Below are 17,368 nucleotides of genomic sequence, written 5' to 3'. Positions count from 1 at the left end.
CAGATGCAAAAGAAAAGATAAAAACAGCACATGTACAGTCTGTTGACATGTCCTAACTTTTAAAATTTTACCTGCTTATGTATGTATTAGTAAAGGTGAGTGATTTTATTTACTTTAGGACATGGGAGTGCTGCGAAGGGAATGTTTTTGCCTTGCCTTTTATAGCACTCATCAGTCCCTGAAATCTGGACAGTGGAGACATTTGGTCCTCTTGTTTTTAATGGTTGGCCTGAATATATAAACTTAAATATATGTCTCAGATCCTTCATAAGAAGGTGTCCACAGCTTTCTGGTAGAAAACTGTTTCTGCACACACTTTGCAGTAAAGTGCTGGAAATACTTGCTCCAGATGAACCATTGGGATTTTAAGCTTCTTTCAAATGTCAGAATTTTTTCTTGAAGACATCATTGTCTTGACAATTACTTAAAAATGAAGCATTGTGTATAAATAACAGAGGTGATGAACAGAGCTGAGAGCTACATCTGGCTCGAACTTGAGGTTTTTTTCATCATACTGAATGAAAGCTGTGTTCAGGCATTACCTCAGCATCTTCACCAAATGTGTTGAAAGTGCTCTTTAGTCCTTAAGAAAAACTGAGTTCCTGCCACTGCCTTGTGAGCTGACTTTGGTTTGAAGCAGTGTATGCAGCATTCTAGTGACATAGAGGGCTCCTCTGTTATAGCCTGTGGAAAGGAGTGGCATGTAGCAACTTGTTGCCTTTGCTTAATTTTTGTCTAGCGCATAAGAGAGACTGAAGAGATAAAAATATTGAAGTCATATTCAAATTGAGGAAATGAGACTGCTGCCACATACTAGTTTCTTTTTGTCTGCTGGACACAAGTGTTTTACAGTCAGAGAGCCAATCATCTCAACTGAAAATTTAGAATTCACCCATCTGTAAAGCAGAGTCCAGTGAAAGCAGGTTTTTAAGCACTTTCAAAGGTTAGTGCTTGAAACCTGCTTGGTACTGACCGTTTCTGTGTCATGGAAATACAGAGATCTAGCTGTAAATTGAAGCATGCTTATACATGCTGAAAGCTTTATGATCTTGGTTTCCAGATGTGTTATTTTGTGGTGCCCTGGCATATCATAAATCTGTGCTTTTTCACTTTATTTCAAATTACATTCACCACTGTCTGCTGGTGACTGAAGTTAAAAGCATGTATTTGCACACATGCACATGAGAGTTACGATTAAGGTAACAGTCTGACACAGGCTTTCCCCTCCATGTCTGTGTTGGCTGGTTCTCAGTGCAGAACAATGAGGAATTTTCAAGGAATTATGACTTTTGAAATGTCCCTTGGTGTCAGAAGTTGTAGGAGAATTTGAAGTCTGCCTTTTTTAAAAAACTGGTTTAGGCAGAGCTTGCAAATATTCCTGACCAATAGTGGTGCTTTGGGGAGCACTTTTATTTTTCTCTTTTATTGCATTTCTTTATAAAGAGTTCTTGAAATGTGTTAAGGATATCCACTATAGGTCTTCTAACAGGCATCTGCCTATTAGTAATACTTTCTAGTAAAAAAAAAAGGCGCTATCAAGATTGTTTAGAAGTCCAGCTGTCACACAGCTAAAGCAGCCTTCCTTATGCAGTACTGCTCTGTCAACATCGTGTGAGCTTTGTGACTCTCAAGAAAGCTTTGATCTTGTAGAGAGGACATCTTTAGGAGGCAGCTTTTGCTTAGTAGACCAAGAATGGTCAATACTCCTTTCAGTGCTCTGCAGGGTTTTTTTACATTAAGAAGGTTCCGTTTCATTAAAGGTCAGTAGTGCTGAAACTTTCAAGAAATTCTCAGATAAAATGTAGTGTGGACATAAAAGCTTTAGTTGATCTAACTAATGATGTAACATACTGCAATCAGCTACATTATCACAAAGGATCCTGTTATATTGCTTTTTTTTAATCAGCATATATAAAATAAGCTAATATTAACTTAGACGTAGCATGGGGTTTTTTTTGGTATGATAAATTAACTGTTGTATGGTCTTGTGTTTTGTGCTTGTCTCCAATATAAATGCAGTCAAAAGACTTCAAGTGTGATAGGACAGGTACTTAATCTCACAAGCTTCTCTAATATATACAATTTTTTTAATCTTCTAGCAAAATTCAGTGATTACAAATCAACGTGGTCCCCAGATCCCATAGGACACAATCCCACTCATCTCTCCAACAAGATGTGGAAAAACCATATTTCCTCAAGGAACACTACAGGGCTGCCCCGCCCACCTCCTGGCCTGACCAACCCCAAACCATCATCTCCATGGAACAGCACAGCACCCCGATCGGTCAGGGGCTGGGGGGCACAGGACTCAAGGCTTGGCTCTGGTGAGAACAAATCAACTGGTAGCATCACTGCTCAGACCTGAGCAGAGTTTGCTTTACAGCACCAGTGGTGTGGAGGAAAGAAAGTTGCAGTTGTCTGGTAATAGGAAAAAAAGAGAGTTTCTTCTTGAAATGGAAATTTGCTGTCAGTAATTGGGGTGGTGGAGGGTGGGATCCCAGGTCGTGCTGCAGGGAATGAGTGAAGAAGGGCTAAGAGCTGCCAGAAGAGAATACTTGCTATATAGGGCCTTTCAAGACTAGATGCTTGCTGTGTGAGAGGAACTCCTCAAAGATAAACTCCAGTAAAATTAATCTTGATGTGAACTGCGAGCAAAGCTGTGATTTTGTTTTCAGGACTGAAGATTAGACTTTCATGTTTTAACAGGGCTGGTAATGCTGATTTTTTTTCTGGAAGACCTAACTGAAAGAAAGATGGTTTTTCTTTGTATCAAATCTGTCTTGATTGCTCTGTCTTATAATTTGCAGCGTCTACTTGGAGTGATGGTGGCTCAGTTCGTCCTAGCTACTGGCTGGTTCTTCACAATCTCACTCCACAGGTATTTTCTGTGGTTGTTTCTGGGAACTTGTTTGCTTTAGCAAGGATTTGTGAATTATTCATTTGTTTCTTTTTAAATAAAATCTGACAAAATCAGTTTTGTCAGCTTATGTAACATATTTCTACTAAACGGAGCTGCAGTCTGACTGGTTTTTCTATTGTGATCTCTTCAGCTAATTTTAAGATGTTCAGGTTTTGCTATATGACTGTTAAAACAGTACTTAAGAGTTACAAAAAAAATTGAACAGAAAGATTTTTCTTAGAAGTGAGGGTGAATTTCATGGCTGTAATGTGAAATGGTTTATGGCTGTTCTTTGGGATGTTGTCAATAAGAAATTTGATGCAACTGCCAGTTTTCACTTTAGTGTTTCCATAGTGAAACCACAGAATTTTTCCAGTGTTCCTGCCAAAACCAGTCTAGTTAGGTTATTTCTGCAAGTATTCTAAAAGCTTGCTGCCATTCCAAATGAATTCTGTGAAGATCTTGGTTTCACCATTTCCCAATTAGTATTCAAGGCCTAGGAGCAGCTTATATGATTATCAGCAGTATCCTGAGATCTGGACAGGGAGTCTCCTCTTCAGCCAGATAATTTACCTTGTTCCTACAGTCTGCAAAAAAGGGCTGATGTGAAAGGAAAAACTGAGATCTCCAGCAGATCGCCCAGAATGGCGAGCCGTGCTCCTTCTGTAAAAAAGATTGTTTACCTTGATGTGAAGGAAGAAGTGGTGTGAGGAAAAAGCACAGTTCTAAGTCTGGCTTGTGTAAAATACTTCAATGCTGCTTTAGGAAGTACTTAGTGGAAGAAGAATATATTTTGGAGGTGTTTAAGTTAGTAGGAAAGAGGAACAGGTCATAACTGTCTCATTATGGATTCTCTCTTTATTGAGGATCAGTACACTAGAGAGAGAAGTGTAGAGGTTCAGATGGATTCATAGACTCATAGAATGATTAGGCTTGGAAAGAACAATATGTTCATTTCAAGGTTCTCTGTTTTAACCTTGACCATACCACCACACAATTTCCTTTTCCCTCATTTGAAGCTGTATTATAAAATAGGGGGGAAAGAAGGAAGAAAGTAGCATTTCCTTAAGTATTTGCACATACGGATTCCATTCGTACGTCCATGTCCCTGTGGCACACCAGGAATGGAATCTGTCTGTACAGAACACCTGGGAGAACAGTTGTTACTGAAGGTAAGTAACAAGCTGTTACTGCTGCAGAAGGAACACAGGCAACAACTGCTGTGAAAACATTAGTTCAGATGGAATGAACATTGGTGCGTTTGGCAGCAAAATCACTGACACTTTCTGTCACTGTTTCATAAACCACAAAGACAAAGAAGCACCAAAATAAATTTTCAAAAATTTCATTGTAGAGATATTTCCAGTTTTGCAAAAACCTTTTGAAAAGTAGTTTATATACATTCTACTGAAATCAAACAGCTGGAGGCGAAGACATTCTGGTTCCTTTGGTAGAAATTCTGATGACTGAAGATGGTGAGAAGTACAAGTTGTGTATAATTACTGGAAAACCTGTCAACATAAGGATAGTAACAGTGTAAGAAACTCAGTGAAAGAGGGAAGACTGGACTCAAGTTGTAAATGAACAGGAAAGATAATTTAGATTATTCCTACTAAGGCAAACACCGTGTAACTGTGAGAAGTCAAGACATACCAGTTCCTGTTTGAAAATCAACTTCTGTCACCTTTGCTTTCTTCCCACTGCTTTCATCTGTTTTTCTTTCTGAGAGCAGCATATTTTTCAATTACGGTGACAAGGTCAGGATTGAAGTATGTTTGAAGAAATAATTATAAACATCTGCTTCATCCTGGCTGTTCTTCCTCAGATTGATGGGTCAACCTTGAGGACGATCTGCATGCAGCATGGCCCACTGCTGACATTCCATCTGAACCTGACCCAGGGCACCGCCCTCATCCGATATAACACCAAACAGGAGGCGGCCAAGGCCCAGACTGCACTGCACATGTAAGCAAGGTTTTGAGACAGAAATCTTTGAGGGTGTAGGATTGGTGGTGTAAGCCCCTAAACTCAGTGAAAATTTTTGTATTTTACTAATCTCCTGAATTCCAAAGACTTTTAACTTTTTTTTCGTCTGTTTTCTTTGAAAGGTGGCATATGTGCATTTACCTATGTGGTATAGGCACTTTTATTGCTCTTGGTGTTAACGTTCAGAACCTTAGTTTAAGTTTATTCAGATTTTTTTCAGGCACAACTGAATGTTGGGGCAAGGGGGTTTGGGTGTTTTTGTTTTGGTTTGGTTTTGTTTTTTCCTGTATAAAATGGAAGTTCTTTTGTTTTAAGTGAGAGTTTCACTGTCAAAAACAGCTGAAGTTTTCCACGTCCACTCCATTGTAGCAATGTAGCTGATACCTCCTTTGGTTGGGGCACCTATTAGTATTGTTCCTGTGCTGTCTGAATCCCTTGCCCTTTTGGCTCTAACTAATTTTTTTTTCTTACGTGTACCTTGCCCTGTAGGTGTGTGTTGGGAAACACTACCATCCTGGCTGAGTTTGCCACAGATGAAGAGGTTAGTCGCTTTTTGGCACAAGCTCAGCCCCCTACACCTGCAGCAACCCCGAGTGCACCCGCAGCGGGCTGGCAATCCCTGGAGACAGGACAGAACCAGACAGATCCAGTTGGACCTGCTTTGAATCTCTTTGGTGGGTCAACAGGGCTTGGGCAGTGGAGCAGTGGTGGCGGCGGCAGCAGCAGTGGGGGTGATCTCACTGGCGCTTCATTGTGGGGGCCCCCAAACTATTCTTCAAGCTTGTGGGGGGTTCCAAGCGTAGAGGATCCTCACCGAATGGGCAGCCCTGCTCCCTTACTACCTGGAGACCTTCTGGGAGGAGGGTCGGATTCAATCTGAACTTAGAACTTTCAACTCTGACCTCGTGACCTTTTTTGGAACAGCAGCAGCACTAACTTGACCTTTTTCGTTTTTTTCAACTTGCAATAAATACATTTATAAAAGGAAAAAAGAAAACGGAGAAAGAAAAAAAGGTGGGTCATTGACAGACTGTCTGAGCACATAGTTGCCTCCCTTATATAACTTCAGTTTTTTCGTTTGGAATATGAATCCAAAAAGAGAACATATCACTCTTGAAATACTTGAATCGTGAACGCCAACTTAGAAAGACAATGTGAAGCAAGTACACATACCATTTAAATTTAAACAGAAAAAATTAAAAAAATTAGTTTCTAGTTTTTCACTTTTTCATGTTATACGGAAGTTGTTGCTAAGAAACATATATACTGAAAAAATAGCTTTTTAACTTTGTTTGCACTGGGTGTGTTTCCGTCCTTAGGTCTACCATGTTGGGTTGGGGTTTGGGAGGGGTTCAAAAGAATAAGGGGGGGGAGGGAAAGACTTGACGGAGCCTCACTTTAAAAACAAAAATAAAAACAAAAAAAAACAAGAAAAAAAAATTTAAAAATCAAAAACCCACAAAAAAAAACAAAACAGAAAAAACAAACAAAACAAAAAAACCAACACTTTGTGATTGGCTGGTTGATAAGTACCAGTGTGTTCTGGCACATGTAACTGCCCACGTGTGCTTGTTTCTGTGTGAGTGCGTGTGCACATGTTTGTGTGTGTGCATTTTTTTTCTCTATATATATAATCTTGAAACGCTGCATTGCTGATGGTCTACGGGCTGGCTGGCCATCTGCATGTCTTGATTCTGTAAGCAAGACAGGCATGGTGAAGTCCCTGTGGCTGAAGCAGAATCCAGTTGGGCTGGATTAAAATTTGTCAGTAGGTTTTTTTAAATTCGTTTTAGCAGGGTGCTATCTCAAATCTGCAGATCATACAGATTGGATAATTGCTTCCTGGCCCTTGTTTTGACCCTGTGGTAGAGCAGAACACTGCCATATCCAGAGGATTTGGTGAGAGGGGAAAACAATGTTGTCTTTTGAGTAACAGTATCTTTATTTGTGTCTGCATGTGGGGTTTTTGTACTGAATGAACCCTAGAGTGTTTGTTATATAATGCGAGCCATTTATTTCTTCCAACAAGGGGAAAAGAGGAGGAAAGATGTTGCCATTTTTTGTGCAGATAGACAAATGTTCTTTTTCAGTCTCTTGCAAGCTTCAGTACCTTTAAAAAAGAGTGTTTCTTTTCTCCCCCAAACTTAAATAAGCACCTATACTCATTCTGGAAGAATCCATCGAAAGCTTGAAAATCCAGCCCAACCAAATTAGCCTTTTAGTTGATTTACTGCTTTTATTAAAACTGACAAAAAGCTAAATGGTGTCAGCAAAGTGCCAGCCAGCCTGCCTCATCTCCTGAAAGCACATGCAGCTAACTCCTTCCTGCGTCCTTCATGGTGAGCGTTACCTGTGCCAGGCCTTGGTGTCATTACAGCGCCAGACCATCACTGACAGAAACGTTTACTTACGAATGTTCTTAAACCAGTGTGTACTTCAAAGGTTTCCTTTTGTTTCTCTGTGTTGTGTTTTTTTCCTGTGTACGTGGTTTTGCTTAGGGAGGTATATAACTAGCAAAGACTTTTTTTTTTAAAGAAGTATTGCACCTTTTTGTTTTTTGTTTTTACTTTTTTCTGTACTGTTGCTTTTTAATTTCTGTATTTAAGGAAAGGTTTGGGGTTTTTTTAGCATCAGTGTAGTAATACTCTGGGCAGGATAGGGGTGACCTATAATCCACAGTGATAGCCAGTGTGTGCGTGCATGTGTGCGCTGGGAACAAAACTTTTAAGACCTGTTGTCGTGAGAAGAGTTGTAGCAGACTTGAAGGAACATCCCTTGACACAAAGCAGGAAGCTTTTTGTGGGGTGGGGCCGGGGGAAGAGGGAAGAGAGATGCCGGTACTTCTTCCATAAGTGCTAGGACTTCATGCAGCATTGTCCAGCTGTTACACTGTCTAACAAAGTGCCGACCTTCTGTACCAGCACATACCTGTCCATTCCAGCCCTCAGGGGAGCAGTGCTTTATCACCTGGCGGAGGGGGGCAGATAGGGGAGTCTGTTTCTACAGCGTTTTCATTGAGGGATATGACCATGTCTAATGCATTTAACTCATGGGTTTGGTGGGCAGAAGCAAAAACAGATGCAAGTAATGGGGGGGAGGTTGGTGCGTGTGCGCGCGTGTGTGTGTGTGTGTGCCTGCGTGCTGGGGGTGGGAGGGAAGGGCTAGGGAATTACATGGCTGTTAAATTTAATTTGCCCTTTCTATGTAAGCCCCAATGTCACAAGGAAGACTGAGGGAAATGCTGCATATACACATGCCTGTAGATTTGTATGCAAAGCGTTACGTGGTAAAAAAGTATGAGTAGGTTTGTATTTGTTTAGTAAACTGGAGTATGCAGCATACTCTGGCCACTTTGGAAAATACTTTCCTATCGTGTCTCCTCCATCTATCCCACCATGCACAAAGAAACAAAATGCTTTCTTTCCGCTCCTGCTAGCTGGCTAGTAACCCTCGTGTTCAGGCATCTGTACAGCTTTGTTTCTGCTCAAAGACCAAGCACGCTCGGACACGCAGAGCAGGTTCTTAAAAGTCCTGTGCCAGCAGTACTTCCTAGTGAAGCACCTTTGGCCTGAGCAAGCCAGTATCTGTTCTGTCACATGATTTGCTATACATGCTGGTTCATTGCTGTGTTCCACCTTCACTTCTCTCTCCCAACCTGTCCTAAGGTCCCTTTTCCTGCACTTTGGGCTAGTTGACTTCATTGCGATACTACGGTGAAAGCCGGGTGCTAGAGCCCCTCTTGTTTACAAGACATAATGAGGGATTTGAAATATTTAAAAAGAAAAGCTAAATTGTTCTTCCATTGTAAGCTTAAAGGGAAAAAATTAAAACGTACAAAAAAAAAAAAAAAGACCAAAAAGTGCATATATATATTTTAGATGAAGACTAACTCTGGGAGCATTTAACAGTGTTTTTGTTTTTATTTTAACATTTTTTTTTCCTGCTTTAAATTTGCAAGCATTCTCAGGAATTCTAGGGTAGGAAGCCAGTTTTTTGAAGATGGTTTATTTAACCTTATCCTAGATAGATGGCTGTTTCTTGTTGATAAACTTTTACAAGTTCCTGAATCTTCAAAATGTTTGAAAGTTTTTACTTTAAAATAAAAATGCAAAAAAAAAAATAAAAAAAGAAAAAAAGAAAAAATCTCCAAATGTTACTGTCAAGCGAGGGATCAAGAATTTTAAAGACTTTCTAAATTAAGATACATTAAGAAAGCTTCTCAATATCAGCAACAGGAATTCATTGCAATCTTAAACAATTTGTGGGAGAAGGGTTATCATTTATTGTGCTTTGTCACTCATGCAGACGTGTGCAGTTGCATGGAGAAGAGAAGTGTATGAATGGAAACCTACTATTCCCTCTCGATTGAAACTAAATAAAAATATTCTTCCAAGCACCTTTTTGAAGCAGAGTGAAAGTATAAACCTTATTAAAATGCAGTAGAGTTTAACTGAAAGAATCCTTGGTTAGGACGACTAGCAGGAAATACACGATGGTGCTTCTTTGAACCACTTCTGAGCAGTGCTAAAGAAAGCCAGTGCTGACAGAATACTCAGTAATGAAGTAGTTCTAGTAACCTGCCTTTTTCAGTACAGAAAAAAAAGAATATGGGGAAACGAAAATGTACATTGGAAATCAACTTCCCTGTTTTCAGCTACTTGGTCAGTTTAATTCCCCACTTGGAGATTTGCTGCTTGCTTTTCTTCATCCACCCCACCTCCCAGTCTTTCTGTTTCATTTTATATGAGGGACATAGCTGTTAATCTCCTCTGTTCACCCTGTTGCTGCTGGCTGTCAGGGCTTACAGTCTTGAACTTAAAAGTTCGATGTTGGGATGGCCAACTTCTGCCTCCCAGCTCTAGGGGTCAGGGGCTTACTCGGCCTGAAACGGCTCGGCTCAAACCACAAAAACCGCGCTAGTGCCTTGTTACATGCACCCACATGCCCTACAGTAGGGGAGGGGAGGGAAGACGAGGCAAAGTGAGGCAGTGTAGCCACTTCATGGAAATAGATGTGCCCATTCTTAAGGGAAGAAGAGCATGCCCGCGTGAGCAAGTCGTGCAATGAGTTACTTAATAGTAGTTAAGTTGTTGTTGTTATTATTAATAAAAGAAATCAGATGCCAAATTCTGTCTTTCTCATAGCAGCTGCCCAGTGTTTTCATGTTGTGCTGCGTGTGCATGTGAGTCTATTGAAAATAATGCATCAGTAGTAATAATAATGTGCTTCAAATATCCTGTCATGGGCCAGTAGAAGGAGGGTTTACTTAGAAAGTTTAGGATTCTATTCTATTCTATTTTATTTTATTTTATTGTTTTTTCTAATGAGAGAATTTGAGTGCTTTGCCAGAAGCTGTGTTTTATCAAATCAGCAGTGTCCTAAAAGAGAGGAAACCATAGCATTTAGTCAAAAAAGCTGACAGACTTCACATTCACTTGGAAGTGGATTGTGACTGACTGCTGAAGGGTTGACAGTTATAAGTTTCAGCAGTCTGTTGGGTCCAAACCTATTGTAGTACAACAGTCTGCTCCTCATTTCCTGAATGTGCATCCTGTAAGTGACTGTCTCCTCAGTGACAGTTTCCCTACATTGTCAAAGTAACATTAATCTATATTCCAGCTACACTTGACAGATCTGTGTGGCTTAGTCATGGCCCTCCCAACCATTGCAAGTGGCATCTGAGAATTGTGCTAACCAGATTGAGCTGCTGGGGACACCCATTGCTTAATGTTGTAAACATTCTGCTACCATTTGAGCTCCTAACAGTGAAAAGTCAGCAGGAATTGATGTTAGGGTATTTCTGGGCTCTTAAACTGTTCCCAGGAGGGAGTCATTGGCAGCATTTTGTTTAAACATGTTGGCAAGGTATGGAGAAGAGGCTGGGGAAAGCACAGCTTGGAATAGACTAAGGGCATCTCTTTCCAGATGAAAATCCAGCCACCTTGCTTACCCTACCTTGCGGTGTCTATCAGGCTGAGAGCTTTTAATCTGTTTGATGATTCTTTGCTCTATTTGAGGATTTGTCTTAGCAGTGGCAACAGAATCTAGCAAGCAAAGCTGTGGTACAGCTCAGAAACCTGTGTTTAGATGTCTGACATTTGCTTTGGAATACTTGCCATCTTTTCTCAGTGTTTTTATGTTTCTACCTGGACACTTGTCTAGCAGTCTTGAGAGTGGGGGTTTTATTGGTTTTGGGTTTTTTTACAGTCACAGGGTGTCAGGTTTTTCTTATATATATATTTTTTTTTAAATTGTACTTCACATTAAGTGGCTTTTGTAATGAGTAAAAATGTTAAGCCAAGTATGTTTTTACCTCTGCAATATAAACAGGTTGTTTTCAAAAAACTGGGTGGGATAACCACCTCAAAGATTAAATAACAATTAAAAATTTATATCAAGTTGGCCTCTTTTTCTTTTTTTACCATGAAATTTCTAAGCATTTATTCCTTAGAATTTTTGCCCTATTTTTTTCTTCTTTAAAATGCTGCCACATCTTCCACTGTGTCCTAATAGTGCATCCAAATAGTACTGTAGTTTTTTGGGGGGAAATTTTGATTACGTTGGGTTTTTTGCTTCATTATTAAGGTGTTGCTCTTAAGTTTCTTATTTTCTTTGTGCATATTGTTTGCCTATTGACTTTTAAGAGGAGCACTGTTTGTATATCTGAGGTACCCAAATTTGAAAAGCCTGGTCAATGAAATGAGCTGGATCAGGGTTAACATAGCAAGTGAGGACCTGTTGTGTTTCCAGTGTGTGTTGCATATAATGCCTTCACTGTAAATCATGTGACCTTAGTATCTAGGTTCTCAAATGGATTGAAATGCAGGTTTTGTGGAGGCTGGTTAACATCTCAGGGTAATAGTCCTGATTGAGTAGAAGGTAGGGGTTTTTTTCTAAAGATATAAAGTTCCCTTAACGGAAGCAGCTTTCTTAATTGTAAATATGCATGCATGCTTTATGGGCAGGAAAGTAATACCAAGACAACTATGTTGAAATTAATTTTAAGAGGAAAAAAACAATAAACAAATGCTGTTGACGTGCATCTTTGGTCCTGAATCTGAAGCAATGTACACAGAATCCGTTGGTTTGTCTAAATTGATTTTGCACGCAATATCATTTCAGGTCTGTTGTTTATTTGCCACTGCTTTGCAGTTTTAGGAACTGATACTGTTAGATCATATGGTCATTCCCACTGTGATCAAAATACAGATATCTAAAACCCAAACTTTCTTCACCTTTATCTCCAGTACTCGGCTTCCACCTGTGGCAGAAGGATGGTAACAGTAATGGGGAGAAATATGTGAAGTTTCCAAATGTAGACAGAGTTGGTACTCCCTGTTGTCCTGAATTCACATCCAAACCTAAACCACAAAGCAACCGTTAGGCTGTAGTAGACTGGTTGGTTGGCCTAAGTGACAGGAGCCAAACTGGAGATTTTTAGCAGCCGTGCCTAGTCCATGTCCTTCACAACGTTCTGCATAAGTGTCCCATCACTGTAAATACCAGTGTTGCTGAATTTTACCAAAGTTCCCTTGCAGTAGATAATAGGAAACAGGTCCATTTTGTAGTGACTCACCAAGCAGAGCTTTGCCTACAGTAGACTTTAAGGTCTGTCTACATTGCTGTCAAAATTGAGTCAGGGTCCTGTTTAAAATTATAGCGCTCTATTTTGTGGTGTTACGTGACCTTAAACTTTGTGATGTAGTAATTGTAGCTTCTGATCCTTGTATGAAAAGTGATTTAAGGTTTCATCTGTGCTACAAAAAGCGCCATAGCTCCTGGTGGGTTGGAGCCTACTTTTAAAACTTGTCAGGCCACAATAGATAGAGTTTCATCTGTAGCGCGCAGCAGACATCTGTTTGCATTAACAGTTTGCCTGCGCGTTGCTTTTCATCGAGCTATGCAGGAAAGCTTTTCTCTAGAAGTCTCCCAGAGTCCTAGCAAGCTTCTAGCAAATCAAGTGCCCTCTGCAAAAGAGCCATTTTTGCCCTGTTTGTGTGATAGTTGGGACTGGTGACATTCAGCAGTGTTAGGGTTCCTGTAAACTTTGTAGTGTTAAAGGGAGTTTTTTTGACTTGGTTCTGACAGCCTTTCTGTAAAGTAATACAGAGCACTCCAGGGAAGAAGAAAAAGAACAAAAAAAGGGAAGAATGCATGGTGCCAGCCAGCGTTAAGTATTGAAGTATTTTAGCAGCAAACATTCTTGACTGTGGTGGGCAGAGGGGAAGAGACAGGAGTGCGCAATAGGAGGAGGCTGCGTTCAGTGAGCAACATTTCCTTGAGCGCTGAATGCCTCTTCTTGGCTGTTGGTGTGTGTTGTTACCTTTGCAGAACTAACTTCCTCATTTTTTAATATTTGTTTTTGTCAATTGAGACAAGGTGGAAGCTCCTCCTGTTTCAGATGAAACACAACCAACCATAAGTGATCATTTTCTTCATCAGTTTCTGTTGAGGTTGCACAGCTTTTTAGGATAGATATTTTAGTGACATGGTTATGATATTATGTTCTTTCTTTCCCCTCCCTCTCCCTGCCAGATCTGGCTTACCCTTTCTATATAAGGCGCTGTGTGGGTTTTTTTGTTTTGTTTTGGGGACATGTGGAAAAGAAGCAAAATGAAGTGAAAATGCAAGCCAAGGTAGAACAGCCTTACTCTAGGGGGTAGCCTTACAACAGAGCTTTATAGTGAGTGTGCTGTATTCCAAAATATGTAAGCCAAAAACAAACAAAAAAAGCATTCATTTATGCAAAAAAAAATTAAAAGAGGTGTTTGAAGACTTCTTTAATATGTACCTTCTAAAGGTGGAGTAAGGTCTCACCAAGTGATATGTTATTGTGATACTTCTTGCTGGGTCAGTAGGAATGGGTCGGGGTATAAGCGCTTAACGTTTCCTCCTATGTTTTTACAAGCAGTAAGTTAAATGTGGTATTTATGAATGTGCCTTTGTGAGTATAGTGACTGTCTAATTGAGGAGACCACTTGGGCTGGAGGGGAGACAAGGGTCAATTTATTCTTTCAAGAGGTCAGACATTGAGATTGCAGCCCACTGGTCCCTTTTAACAAGCAGCATCATTGGCTGGTCTCTACACTGCACAATACGTATTCATATGTGGTAGAGATTGGGGGGGGGTGCAAAGGGATTTCATGTGATGCACACAGAAGCTGTTGATAGTTTTAGGCTAGTCTGCGTTGCAGGTTGAGTTTGTATATGTATTATGTGGCTTCTCTTTATGTTTGTGTGCATGAGTGTGAGTGTGTGTGGCTTTGGTTTTTTGTAAGCACTGGAGAATTTGAACACAGTGATGTTTGAGACAAATTTATACATGTAGAGAAGATGATGTTTTGTAGCTTCTGTTAAATAGTGAGTGCAGGCACACTTTTACCCTCTCTGCCCGTGTCCTGATAAGTGAAACAGGAATTTTTTTTTCAACCCTTCAACTTCCAGCACACTTAACGTTGCCATTTAAATGAACAGGGTATTACACAAGAAGAAAAAAAAAGTTTTTGAAATGGTAAGGTAGAAGTGTTTAAAAGGAGAAAAATCTGAAGTAATTTTTTGTTTCTTCAAAGCTGTTTGTAGCTAAACATGGGAATCTGCAGTGTCTCCTTCCATTTGTTTTTTTTTTCCCCTAATAATTCACCTCTTCGTCCCACCCAAAACATGAGGTGTACAAGATCAAGAGCTGTTGTTGTAGCGCTTTGTAATTCCCACCCTGAAAAGAAACTCCAGTGGGATCCCTCAGCTCTATTCAGGAAGACAAAGAGAGGAGAGACTCTGCAGTTTTCTTTGCTTCGCTCTCATTCCTCTCTAATGGCCTTGAAATGTATTATTATGCAAATGTGAATTTTGATACTGAACTTAAGAAGAGGTTGTTTGTTCTTTTTTCAAAAAAAAAAAAAAGGTCCCATATGTGGTCAGCATTGCTTCTTTATTTTGTAAGTGAATTGTAAACTATGCATTCTGCAAAGGGGGTGCGGGGGACAAAGATACTTTGCTAAACTGTTCAGGAGTTTCTGTGTCCATGGCATATCCATTATAGTCTGGGGAAGTGGGGAAGTGATAACTTTTAATTAAGAAGGAATTGATAACAATCTTTCTTTTGTCAGAAGCTGGCCAATTGATAACTGGGCAGAGATTTGAATAACCAATGTTGGCTGCAAAACAAAATCAGCTCTCAGCCTTGCACAGGGTGAATTCAGCCACACAGTGTTAACCCAGGGCCTAAAAGGTGAATGGGACACCAGGTCTACCTGGGGAATATCTACCACCTCCTGTGCTCTGGCTCTTGTTAAGCTCAGGAAACCCACTGCCACAGGCACTGGGTTTTTTTGATTTACTACTCGTTTTCCATTTCAGCAGTCCTTGTGCCCTTCCAGGAGAATTGGAATATGGCTAGTCCTTGGTATCCACACTTCCTTAACCCTAACATTTTCTTTGCTGCTCTTTCTGGTATTCTTCATACAGTGACAGAGCAGCTGTGGGCAGGATGGTGTAGACAGTACTTTCTTTCTAGTGCTGATCAAAGCCCAGCTATGAGGACTGTGTATTTTCAATGTCAGCAGCTACTGGTGTTGTGTTGTCTGGTGTTGCTGCCAGTGACTTAGTGCTAATGGTGACAGTATGTGAAATTTTAGGGAAAGTAGGCTGATACATATACCAGGTCCCCTCTATTTAAAAGGAACTATCCTATTTTTATTATAAGGTGGTATTGTAATGGTCATTAAAAAGGATTTACTTCCTCACATCTCCAAAATGTAATCATTGTGAATTATGTGCATTCCTTGAAGCTTGCTGAGCTTCCAGGAAGAGTCTCCTCGGAAAAAAATGTAGATCTCACTGCTCTCTCCATCATTATAATAGGGACCTTTTGACTTGACTTTTTCCTTTGTCCATGGTGAACCATGGTACTGGCATTATCTTAGGTGTAATATCATAAACTGATATATTATCCTGCCTGTATTCAGTGTTTTCATGCAGCAATTTTATTTTTGTTGACATTCACAGTACTGTAATAAGTAATAGACTTGATGATCACTCTCGCATCTGTGCCTGCCTTGCAGATGTGATCTTATCAGGGTTCCACTCTGTCAGAATGCCTTTTAAGAAAAACAAAACAACAAAAAAAAAATCAGAAGCTTAGACTCATTCACAAAAATACCTCGTGGTACATTTTCCCTTCTGATGTAACCTTTTAAATCTTAGTTTTTCCTCTAAACTTGATGAGCTTTTATTTCCATCTGTTATCTCCTTTGTAAAAAGATATTTGAACTAGTGGTTTTGAGCACAGGTTTGGGAAGCCTGGAACTCCTGAATTTTAACATTGGCCATTACTCTTCCCTTGCCTTGGGCAAGTCATTTAACTACTTTGCCTTTGTTTTTTCATCTGTAAAGCGGGGTTGTTAATAATACTTACCTACCTCACAGGGGTTTTGTGAGGATCAACTTGTAATGTTTGTCAAGTGCTTTAAAGAAAAAAGCATGATAGAAGTATTATGAGGTTTTCACTGCAGGATCGCTAGTTCTTTTTACATTGTTTGCTTGTGTGGAGGGAGATAACTTTTTTGATTTGTTTTAATTATTCACTCCATTAGACACTCAGATCCTAAGTGATAGAAGTTGATAGAGATTCAGTTACTTATAGTCTTCGGTCTTTATGCCTGTTTCCATCTTCTCTTCTTTATATAGTTATGCCAGTGTTGCTACAGGTCACATGTCTCCAGTACTTTTAGGTAAGCTTCAGCACTGAAGTACTTTGAGCTTGCTGCTTCTTTCACCAGACCACCAAATCAGAAAAAGTTTGTGTACTTCTCCCTGCCATTAAATGGCAGTCTTGGTAATGTCGTCTTTCAAGTAGACACATCTTTTCCTGCCATCAGGAAGGGGAGGTGGTGGTGCGTAGTTCCAGAGACGGGACTGTAAGATGAAGAACCTGGCCACTTTATGCTGCTGCTCCAGGGATGAAGGGCAGAGTAGCTTCCTATGTCCTTTCCCTGAGTTAATTTCAGTGTGTTACCAGTCACACTTCAAATGCAGTGTCTCTTCTTCTTGTCCACAACATACAGAAGCCATCACCTGCCAACAGAACGTAGGAACAGAGAGAATTATAGTAGATGCTGCTTGTGTGTATGCCTTACAACTCTCCCAAAATGTTTCTGGGAGGGTGGTGGGGGATGAGGTCTTCATTGGGTAAATCCCACAGCTGTCAGGGAACCTCTGTTACTTTCTCCCCTCTTAATCACTTGGTCCCTGTCTCTTCTTTCTTGGATGTGCGTCTCAGGGATGTGCATATGAGCCCATGCCTCTTAGAATTTGGCGTTTGAAATATCAAGAACAAGGTTTCTGTACCTGAAACCCTTCTGTCTGACACTCCCTGGTCCTCTCTGTCCTGCGTTGCTCCCCATCGCCTTAGGATCATCTCTCCACTGTTGCCCTACGCCACCCTCTCCATCTCTGCCAGTAAAGGTAAAGTGTGTACAGTCATTC

At 40.3% G+C, this 17,368-nt stretch overlaps 1 protein-coding gene across 5 annotated transcripts in view; it reads left to right on the top strand.

Moving 5' to 3' along the window:
* The window catches only part of TNRC6B (trinucleotide repeat containing adaptor 6B), a 122,483-nt gene extending 114,544 nt beyond the window's left edge, over positions 1 to 7,939 (top strand). For all 5 annotated transcript variants that reach the window (XM_084206984.1, XM_084206986.1, XM_084206983.1 and 2 more), the window contains 4 exons: positions 2,100 to 2,324; positions 2,808 to 2,878; positions 4,725 to 4,864; positions 5,375 to 7,939. In XM_084206984.1, the coding sequence (XP_084063110.1) occupies positions 2,100 to 2,324; positions 2,808 to 2,878; positions 4,725 to 4,864; positions 5,375 to 5,765 (827 nt within the window). In that variant the 3' untranslated portion in view covers positions 5,766 to 7,939. The remainder of the gene's footprint in view (positions 1 to 2,099; positions 2,325 to 2,807; positions 2,879 to 4,724; positions 4,865 to 5,374) is intronic.
* The last annotated feature ends 9,429 nt before the right edge of the window (positions 7,940 to 17,368 follow it).

The sequence above is a fragment of the Fringilla coelebs genome (assembly GCF_963513975.1).
Source record: "Fringilla coelebs genome assembly, chromosome: 5".
NCBI classification, from domain to species: Eukaryota; Metazoa; Chordata; class Aves; order Passeriformes; family Fringillidae; genus Fringilla; species Fringilla coelebs.
Note: the sequence above shows the minus strand (reverse complement) of the source record. Positions and strands in the feature narration are given on the sequence as shown.